The sequence below is a fragment of the Mandrillus leucophaeus genome, unplaced genomic scaffold (assembly GCF_000951045.1).
Source record: "Mandrillus leucophaeus isolate KB7577 unplaced genomic scaffold, Mleu.le_1.0 Scaffold3, whole genome shotgun sequence".
Classification (NCBI taxonomy): Eukaryota; Metazoa; Chordata; class Mammalia; order Primates; family Cercopithecidae; genus Mandrillus; species Mandrillus leucophaeus.
Genome location: NW_012103142.1, coordinates 11698656 through 11709261, shown reverse-complemented (window position 1 = coordinate 11709261; position 10606 = coordinate 11698656). Strand labels below are relative to the sequence as shown.

Below are 10606 nucleotides of genomic sequence, written 5' to 3'. Positions count from 1 at the left end.
GTCTGAGGGAGGAGACACAGCCCTTTCCTCAGGGAGGCCCAGTCTGAGGGAGGAGACACAGCCCTTTCCTCAGGGAGGCCCAGTCTGAAGTGGACTTAATCCCTTCCCCCATCAAGAAACATTGAGTGAGTGAGAAGCCCAGCCATGCAGACTTCAAAGGGCCGAGGCAAGGCCCCAGTGAGAGCGTCACGTGCTTTGTTGACACTGTCCACACCTGGAATCGGCTTTCAGCTTCTCAGCATTAGTACCAGAGGTAGTAATAACATCAGGACCGACAGCCACTATGAGCAGAAGGACCACAGGACACAACACACAGCTTGCGTCCACACCACCACACTAAGCCACACCAGCCTACCACTCAGGCAACCAGGGCAACCTCAGAACAGGCCCCGCCAGGCTGGACCAGCGCCTGCAGCCCACCACAGGGGCCTTAAAAGCAGAGAAGGCAGCAGTCACCAGGCAGGCAGCTAGAAACTGAGCAAGCAGCTGGCCCCTCTCAGGCACTCTCTCGCTCGCTCGCTCTCTTTCTCTCTCTCCCCATCTCTATGTGATGCCCCTCTCTGACCTGCTTGCCCTCTGGGAACCAACCTGCAAGTACGTTCGTTTAACTCAAGCTGCCTCGCCTTGCAACGCGAGTCTGTGTTTTTGCAGGAACATTTACACGTCTGCGGATCTTGTACAAACAAATGCTTTCTCCGCTCTGAGCAAGGCCCACAGGGACTGCAAAAAGGCAAAAGGAAAGACATCTAAGCTAGAGCATCAGCAGAGAGAGAGAAAAAAATCACCATGCAACACCCCCTAACACGTCCGCAGCTGCACCCCCACCCAGCTGGTCAGCCCCCAGGCCCTGGAAGGATCCGAGCGCTACAGCAGAAGACAGAGAGAGCGGCGGAAAGAGGCAGCACTGGCTAGGACACCTGCCGCAGGAAGAGGCGGGCACAGACGGGCAGAGAGTGCGGGGAGAGGCTGCCATAAGGGGTAATGCTATGTCCCTGGGAGACCAGGGTGAGTCTCAGACCACAGGGACCCAACTGTTGCCGCCCCCATCGGAGCACGCCTTGACTCTTCACCTGCTGGGGATGGCAATCAGGGTCCACTGAGATGGCAGGGGCCACCTTCTCCCTGTGCAAGGCTCATGCCCAGGCCCTTCCACCAAGGTGGGCTAAAGTAGGGTGTGATGGGAGGCTAAGCCCAGAGGCAGTGTCCACAGGCCAGGCTGCTGGTGACCAGAGGACCCAGGGCAGGGCCCACCATAGCCTCCAACCCAGAGGAAGAGGCCGTCCTACAGGGAGGCCTCTGTGGGTGCCATGGGTTGGGCTGGAATAGAGGGCTCCCCTCCAGAGGCCCCAACTCCGTGAGGAGCCAGGGCACTTCCACCAGATGAAGGGAGGCCGCCACATGGTGTCTGATCCCACCCAAGCTCCTCCTTCAGCCGAGGAGTCATTCAACAAGCTGCCTCCAGTCATTCACAGCCCTTCTTGGGCCATGTCTGCCCTCCCCACCACCCTCCGCTTCCAGACGAGTGCAGAAGCCTAGAGCAATGGAAACCAGTTGGGTGAGCAGGCACCCGTGCCAACATGGGCCCATCACCAGTGCCCAGTGGGTGAGAGAAAATCGGTGCCCAGCCAAGCCAGAGTCCCCTCCCTTCATCCTCCAGGCCAAGTCGGCTCCCCCATTCACCCCAACCCTGGACCAGCAACGCCACCACCAAATCTACCCGTTGGTGCCAATTAGTGGAATGAGAGTGAGAGAGAGACACGGGCCAGGGGGATGAGAGCCAGGGAGGGACCAGGGGAGGGAGGCAGGGTTACAGGGTACGGCAGGCAGAGGTTGGACTGGGGGCCAGGGAGGCTCCAGGGAATTAGACAGCAGCGGGCACCAACGTACACGCTCCAGGACTTATACCGGGATTTCTTGCGCTTTCGTTTTTGCCCCTTTCCCTTTCCTCGAACTGATTTTCTGGAAAATAAAAAAACAGAGACAGAGAGAGAGCGGGGGCGGTGGGGGGAGTAAAAGAAGCGGTAAGGAGGGCAGGGATGGGGGAACGACCAAAGCAAAGCCACACAGAGCCGCTTCCTGGAGGAAGTATCAGGAGGCAGGTGGTCTCTGGGGAGGCATGCACAGGCACGCACAGGCGTGTCTGGGCAGCAAGCACTCAATGGCTCTTTCTTCTCCTCAAGCTGCCCACCCTGGGATGGCAAACCCAGTCCCTGACAAGGCTTTGGTGGGAAACCGAGACTGGGTGGAGGGCACAGGACCCAAGGGTCTCCATGCTCACAATGGCGCCCGGTCTCCAGCAGGGGGCTAAGCCTGAGGGAAGGCTCTTTGCCCAGCAGCCCTGTCCAAGTCTGACCCTGAAGGTCAGGGGGTGATAAAAGGTAGGCCAGACTTTGGGGAGAAGGTCAGAGACCTGCCTGGATGGGGAGCAGGAGTGGGAGGGCAGGCTGTGCGTCAGGCACCTTCTGCCTTCATTTCCGACTGCGACAGAACCTCTGGGAATCCCAGTGTGGGGGAAGTGGCTACCTCGGAAGCTGGCACAGAACCAGGAGCAACACCAGCCTGCTCAGTGCGACCTGTACTGGGAGGCAGGGCTGGGTGTCCTGGAGCCCTGGGCAGGCAGCAGGGTGGGGTGGGAGTTAAGGAGGGCTGGGGAGGAGGGGCTTGGGCGGTACTTGGCAGGGAGTTCTCTCCCCAGCCTGTCAAAGCCTGCTACACCATCTCACCAGACACTCTTCCGAGCCCAGGCGAGCCCCCCACTCTACCCGTGGCAGAGCAGTCATTTGGGGAAGTGGGAAGGGGGGCAGGCTGTAGCCTGTCCCCTTCAAGAGAACCAGCGCTCTCCATGCCTGCCAGGCCCAAGAGAACACACCTCAGAATGTCTGTCACAGGGAAGAAAGGAGGGGGAGAAGGGACCAGAGAGGGTAAGTCTGTCCCCCTTAGGAGAAAGCACCAAAGGGTGGAAGGAAGGTTTCCGCATCCTCTCGTTCTGGAAGCTGGGGACTGAGGGAAGAGGCAAGGGGTTGAGGCCTGGCGGGGGCTTCAATGTCCCCACAGCACTGGAGGCAGACAAGATGGTGTGGGGGAAAGGGCAGGGCACAGGTGCTCTCTCTCAGTCTCTCTTTCCCTGCAAGCTCTTGCCGATGCCAGTCGCCCACCCTGTCTTTAAGGGTTACTGCCACCAGACCTTGTCCCCCGCCCCATCCTACCTGCCCCTTAAAAAGGAGCACTCACAAGCCTCTGAAAATGACCAACATTCAACTTTTTCTCCCTGGCCAAGAGGGCTGTGTGTCTGCCGCCTGCCGCCTACAGGAGGGCATGCGCTGAGAAACCACCCTCCAGCCGGCCTTGCATCCAACTGCCCCATCACAGTAGCCACCAAAAGAGGCCATTTCCTCTGACACACAAAAGCTGGCCTCTCTGCCACCCACTCCCTCTCCCCACTGTGGGTGCCCTAGAGCAAGCCAGTGAACCAGTGTCCACAGTGCCCCCTGACACACCAAAAGAGCAAGTCCTGGCCAGGAATGATCTGGAGACCCGGAAGGCACTGTCCCTTACAAAGGAAGTGCCAGGCTCCTGGCTGGGTTTTCTCACTAGCCCTAGAGCCATCATCCTGGAGTTGGCTCCATCCCATTGTTGCTGACACCACAAGTCCCCCACAAGACCAAGTCCCTGACCCCGGGAGGCTATGGGAGCCCCCAACAGAGGTAGCCAAGAGCCCCAAACCAAGACAACCGGCCATGGAGAGGGAGAAGTGCTAAAGTCAGGGCCACTTACTTTTCTTGTCTTGCTCTATCTTTCTTTGGTCTGCAATGGGTAGGAAGAGAGAAAAGAACAAAACAGAGAAGGGTTAAGATGGTGATGATAATGACAGGGAAAAAAACAATCATAATCACAGTAAAAACAGCATTTATTATGGAGCAACACTGTTTTAACCTTCTCATATATAACTTGTTTAATCCTTATAACAATGCTATGAAGTATACTACTATTGTGCCCATTTTACAGATGTAGAAACTGAGGAACATTGAAGTAAAATGCCAAAGGTCACACAGCTGGAAGCTGCACGTGGGCTAAAAAGTACAACATGCTTAACCCTGGCACAGATCAGACACCCTGCAGCCACTTGCTGATAATGAATCCGTGACTACATCCTCACCTGCATTCACATTTGTTGTGCTGTAGGAAGCTCATCTCTCCTATGTGCTGGCCTTGGTGAGGTTTGATCCGCATAATCTGGAGGGGAAGGAAGCAGATCACAGAGGTTAGTGACCCAGCCAGCCATACCCAGATGGGACAACCCTGGGGCTCCTGCCACTCAGCACCCAGGGGTTCTGCAGAGCAGGGATGGGTGGTGGAGACAGGGAGGACCAAGAGCTCTAGCAGGAAAGAGGCTCAGGCCCACCCCAACTCCCCCAACCCTGCTGGCCTCAAGGAGCCCTTGTTCCACTTGAGGCCAAGACAAGGCTGCAAGGGTTGGCCAGGCTGGGAATTCAAATCCTAGGTTCTTACCACTCCCCATGCCCTCCCCTTCTTTCATCCTCTCTAGGCTTCCCCCTGACTCCTAGCAGATACCCAAAAGCAACCCCCTCCCTGTGTTTCACAGCTCCCTCCCACCCTATCTGGGCTGAGATATGCCCCATTACCAGGTAACACCAAAGACTTTTTAAACTCTTCATGGACCAGGCTCATTCAGCTTCCCAGAGCCCCCAAGAAGAGAGGGCCCTCAGGATTCTCTCCAAGAGAGGGAGAGAGGGGCCTCTGACACAGGCATCCAGCTGCCCCCTCCTGAGCCAGGGAGGAGGAGATGGTTGGGGCTTGCTGGGAAGCTGGGCTGGGAATACAAGCATCTTCTTCACAGAAGGCAAGACCCTACCACACCTCCCCTGTGCAACTCAGGGGCAGGAGCCAGACAAGGCAAGTCTAGCCAGAAAACGACCTGGGACCACCTGTTCCCAAAGTGTTACACCCCTCCCTATCCCCCCCTGCCCCCACTTCCCAAAGATGCCCACCTGCATGGTGATGTTGGACTCCTCAGTGGGCACACACTCCAGGCCCTCGTCATTGCAGCAGCCCCCACATCGCATCAGGGGCACACAGGATGGCTTGAAGATGTACTCAATCTCATCAGGGTACTCCTGGAAGATGTCCACCAGGGTCTCGATTGGATGGCAGTAGCTGCGCTGATAGACATCCATGAACTTCACCACTGCATGAGAGGCGGTGACACATGAGCCCGGTGGACGACACAAAAGATGGCTAGCCCCTCTCTCCACCCAGCTCTGTAAAGCCACTCCTTGGAGCTTCCGTATCAGGCAAGTCCTTCTAAAAATCTACGTCCCTCCTACTGTGTTTGAAGCACTTCCCTAAGCTTTCCACCATCAACACTGGTGAAGACCTGTTTTCATTCCAGAGATCACACGATATACTCAAGTTCCAAGGGACGTGGCCTGCCACATCTGATCCCACCACCTCACTGTGACAGCTGAACTGAATCCTGGGCCAACCTCGATGCCAGAGGACAGTTTGAGTGTCAGTATACCTCATGGGGATGTTGTAAGCTTTCCCTAAAAGGAGGAAAAGCCAGCTTTGCCAAGCTAGTCTCCAGTTTCCTACATCCTCCCCACAACCACTACGATAACATCAACCACACCAACAGCTATTTATTGAGCACTTACTACATCCTGGTTACTGTGTACAGTAGTCCATAGCTATCATCTCACACAAGTTTCTCCACATGGGACTATGAGACACTATTGAGATTCCATTTTACAGATGGGGAACAGGAGGCTCAAAGAGGCTAAGTTGCCCCAAGGCCGCACAGCTAGTAGGTAAAGGAGTCAGAATTAGCTGACATCAAAGTGTTCCCAAGCCTATATTAGGCAAAAACAGAGGAGGCACCTTTCAGGAGGAGGCACTTTTCCCCCAGCCAGTCCCCTTCCCCAGACATGAGCTGAGAAGGTGGTGGGCATCAGCACAGGGGCTGGGCCCTCCTGGAACCCACAGGTAGCAGTGGGCGGACACGCTGTGCCAGCCCTGCCAGCCACTGATAACCCCGCCCAAGAGGGCAAACTGCTTGCATCATGGAAAAAACAGTGCTACCACCGTAGCCACGAAACATTTCTAGAAGCTGATCTGAAGGGAGACCAGGGTAGAGACAGTTTCCCAAGCTGGCTGTGGAGCCTGGGGTGCACTGGAGCATGAAGGGGTAATTCTGGGCCACAGGGGCGGGGCCCTTGAGAATAAATAAATGCAGGACTCTGGCATGACTACTCCAAATTGTGGCCCAGCCTGCCACTCCTATCGCACCCCACCACCACCGCCACATAGCAATCCTGTCCCTGAAATGGGTTCCCTACCCAGAGGGAAGAAATAACACCTGGCCAGTGAGGAGGCCCAGGCTCTGGTCATGAGTTGGTGTGACCTTGGGCCAGTCCCTCCCCTCGCTAGGCTTCCAACTCTGCTCAACTGTGTAAGTGGGTTGGGCTGATCTCTAAAGATGCTGAAACAGGCTGAAAAGGTGGAGTTTTGGCTTCCATTTCCAGCCCTGGGAACAAGTGCTCTTTTTTCAGCCTGGGTAATATGAAGTTTAGAACTTCATCAAAGCATCTTAAGTGTATGCCTCGTGGACTTCCACCCCAGCTCCCAACCCCTACCCCCAGAGGCCACAGCTGAGTCTCCCCGTCACTCCTCCCTCCAAGGTCTGCTTTCCAGAAGAATAAAGGACAATGAGGGGGGCTATGTACACAACAGGTTGATTGGGGAGAAGGTGGGGAGAATCCACAGGTGTGAAAACAGAAAGAGCAGTGGGGGAACAGGCCAGTCCACTGCCTCCTGTGAGGTCTCTACTTCTTTTATCCAGACCACCAACGGGCACAGAATCCTTCTCTACCCACCAAGGGTTACAGCAAAGCATCATCAAAAGGAGTGAAAGAGACCAGAAGTCTGAAAAGGTCATTTTTTAAATCCAAGTCAATACGGAAGAAGATGACTAATCAAGAAGTTTTGAACTGCCCCTTCATCACGATTGGGACAGAGGAGGGCCAGGCTTGTGGCCCAGGAGGGGATAGAAAAAGGTCTGGCCTGGGCAAGGGGTTGGTAGCTGAGGGTAAAAAGACCTGGGGTAGGAATTCCCCCAAAAAGTTTCCCCTCCATGGGAGGTGGAGGGGGTAACCTCACCCGCACCCTTCATCAGGCAGCCGCCCCTCCAAGGGCTGGCCTCCACCGCCTGGGGAGCACACACATACACTCCAACACCAGGTTTTCATGGTTTTCCTTATTTATCACAGACAACCTTTTCTCCAGCAAACAAAGACCATTTGTCTTGCCTCTCCCAGACCAGAGACCACTGGGAAGCTGAAAGGAGTAAGTGGCGCACTAGAAGCAGGGGGCCGGTCAGTGGCTGAGAAGCCATGTCCTAGGCCAAGGAAAGGGCTCCTGGGGTAGGGAAGGAGGAGGCAGAACAGGCTGGGCATCACCACTGCTGGCCACTACCCAGCCATGCCGGATTTAGGTCAGGAAAACTCGCCTGAAGGAAGACCCAGGGCCTTCCCTCCCCAGAGGTGGAGAGCACAGGCCACAGTCAGTGGTGGGGAGAGCCAGGGTGTCCCCAGAGAAATGGGAGGATCCAAACCACAACGGAACAAAAGGCAGGCGGACTCGGGGTTGGGCAGGGGGGGTGGGGCGCCTGGGAGCTACAGCCAGCCCTCTGCTGGCCTGGGAGGGAAGTTCACAGCACCCGAACATAGTCAAGTGGGGCTTTCTCCACCCCCAAAGGAATGCAAACCAGGGAAGGGAGGGGAGATCCCATTAGGCTGAGCCCTCTGTACCTCCAGCTCACACAGGAAGGGTCACAGTTCCCACAAGTGGGACACGGCTATATAGGAAATGACACTAAATGTCCACCCTCCCCCAGGAGCTAGGGGAGACAAGGGACACTTCCCCCAACATCTAGGATCCCTGAGCACTGTCTTCCTGCTCTGTGCTCACAATTCCTTCTCCGAATAAAATTTTACTGGAAAGAGCAGAAGAAAAAGGCAACAACTCCTACTTCTAGCAGAGACCTGAACAGCGGAGATTCCTCACGAAACTGAGGGTGAACCTCACGGTGCCCAGCTCTTTCTTTCTTGGTCCTCATATTCCTGTGCCCCTTCCCCTTCCTCCCCACAGGTCTGAAGAAAAAGGAATTAGGCCATCCACCCATCCCCTGAGAGGACAGGGAACCCCATCCAAGAGCCAGGGAGACTCACCTTCGTGATGATTCTGCCCTCCTCCTTCTGCCATGGGTGCAGCCTGGGACCACTGAGGACAGAAAGAGAGCAAGGCATGGGCATGGGCAGGGGCTGGGGTGCACAGGCCCAGCCACCCAGCCCCTCCCCGCTCCTCGCTTCCCTCCCACCAACAGCCTCTGGCTTCTCCAAGTCTTCTGAGTCGAGCAGGACACAACCGGGGGTCCCCACGAGCACAGAATATGCCCACCACTCCTGAACTGCTATGATTATAAACCCGAGGAAGTTAAAGACTAACCAGATGCTGGGGGCTGGGGAGCTCGAAATGCACGAGGAAAACCCCAGAATGCTTCACTGTCCAGGTCCCCTGTACCTTCCCCACACTTCCCTCTCACCACCCCCCTGATTTCCTGGTCCAAAGCCATGGTAAGTATTAAGGTCAAATAAGAGGACAAATTTGGACTGGGGCAGGAAGGAAGGACTGGGGGCGAGGAAAACAACATGGTGACCTTCTCCTGCTGACATGACAAATACCAGGGTGAGCTGGTGTTGGAGAGGGAGGGGGGTGCTGAGGACCGAAGGGCGCCAACCGCCCTCCCCCATCCAAGTTCTTCTAGTCCTAGCATGCCCAGAGGTTGCTTCGAGGGTAAAAACCCAGGAGGAGACCCTGGGGGAGAACCCCATTTTCCTCTCTGCACAAATCTCTCCAGAGCCTCAATAGATTTCCAGAGTCTCACCCGTCTCCCACTCCCACCTGTTCCCTGGTTTCTTCTCCCACCCAGGGTGAGGAGGTCCCAAGCCCCTCTCACCTGGGCACCTTCAAATGCCACCAGGGACCAGGGAAGGCTTTTATGTCTTGGCACTGCCCAGCCCCTAGGGGGCCCCCTGCACCACCTTAGGCCTGAGGCCTCCCTAACCTTCCCCACTGGCACCAGATCATTCCTCCCCTCCCCAGAAGCTGTGAAGGTCAACATGCCAAGACATGCGGACCTGACAGCACCCAAAAGGAAAGGCTTCTGCCAGCCCTTCCTGAGGGTCTCCAGCTCTCACCAACTCCCCTCCCGCCCAGCACTCGCAGAGCAGAGGGGCACTCTAGCCCACGGACACCAGACCCTGCTAGTGGGGAGTCCCACTGTCCATCTTTCTTTCCCTCTCCTTCCCACACACCCCACATGCACCCCACTCAGGTCCCCCAGCCCTGGTCCCAGGACAGCCAAGGTCAGAGGAAGCCCCTCTCAAGAGAAAACAGTTCCCAGGTTTCCAGCTGGTCAGCTTCCCACTGCGGCTCCTCCAGGGACCCCCTGGATTCTGCACCTCAGTCCCTCACCCATTCCCATGACACCCCCTGCCTTCCCCCTGACAATATTCTCCCTGGACCCTCCACTCCTCCTGGGCCCGAACGAGGAAAGGGGACAGAAATTTCGTACCCCTTCCAAGGCCAGGGGGCACAGGAGGGGCGGTTCTGGGCAGACAGGGGCCAGGTGTCCTTCTCTGGGGGCCTCTGAAGGTCATTCTGTGGCCAGGCAGCCACTCCTCCCCCTCCTCCCTACTTGGAGGCCTGTAGCCAAGGCCTTTGTGCCAGGGTCTGAGGAACTTGTGGTGTTAGCAGCGACCCCTGTCCATGGCTTTCCTCGTGCCTTCTCTCCAAGGGAATTCTGGCTGAGAGAAGGCGTCAGGGAGGAGCGGAAAGGGACCCTTTAGGTGGCTTTCAGAAGCAAGTTGGGTGGGCAAGTTTGGAGTTCCAAAAAACCACCTGCTCCAGCGCTGCCTTCCACCAGGACAAAGTGTGTGCAAGGCTGGCAGGAGCTCCTTTCCAGGGTTCACGAAGAACTATTCCCATGCTGCCCGTGTCACAGCAAATTTCAAGCCATTTCTCCAAAAGGGTAAAGTGGGGCAATGACTCTCTCCAAACCCTCCCTTGACCCACCCCCAGAGAGTTAAAGCACAGCTCACTCGGAACTGTTGTGGAGGGAAGGGAAGCACACTGTCACCAAGTCGGGACTTTCGGTGGAGTGTGACAAAGCGCCCGGTGGGCTCCCGCGCCACGACTTCTGACAGTGATCATCCTTTCCCTGGACTCTGGGGCCAGAAAGGGGTTAGATGGATCTTCTCCGCAGAGAGGAATGAAAATAAAAGGGGTGACAGGGCTTTCTCTCCACGATAGAAAGGAAATGGGTAAAGAGAAGGGGCGTCAGGAAATTCCTCCTAGCACTGGGCAGGGGTAGGGTCTGGAGACAGTAGGAAGGGGTAGGGATGGTTCTTCGGATCCCCGGGCTGGGGCTACCTCGCGAGGTCACCTTCCCGCGGAGGGCTGGCGGGGGGAGGGGTGCCGCTCGCCACTCTGGGCTCCCCATTCGGGCAGCCGAGGCTCCGGGAACACG

At 56.5% G+C, this 10606-nt stretch overlaps 1 protein-coding gene across 9 annotated transcripts in view; it reads right to left on the bottom strand.

The window, feature by feature from the left end:
* VEGFA (vascular endothelial growth factor A) overlaps positions 1–10606 on the bottom strand; it is a 15189-nt gene extending 4583 nt beyond the window's left edge. For 2 of the 9 annotated variants that reach the window (XM_011986809.1, XM_011986810.1), the window contains exons 1-5: positions 8247–8320; positions 5010–5206; positions 4157–4233; positions 3775–3804; positions 589–720 (exon numbers count right to left, since the gene is read on the bottom strand). In XM_011986809.1, the coding sequence (XP_011842199.1) occupies positions 589–720; positions 3775–3804; positions 4157–4233; positions 5010–5206; positions 8247–8280 (470 nt within the window). In that variant the 5' untranslated portion in view covers positions 8281–8320. Of the gene's footprint in view, positions 1–588; positions 721–1836; positions 1960–3774; positions 3805–4156; positions 4234–5009; positions 5207–8246; positions 8321–10509 lie in introns of those variants that run through there. The other 7 variants (XM_011986807.1, XM_011986805.1, XM_011986806.1 and 4 more) reach the window with 7 other exon arrangements.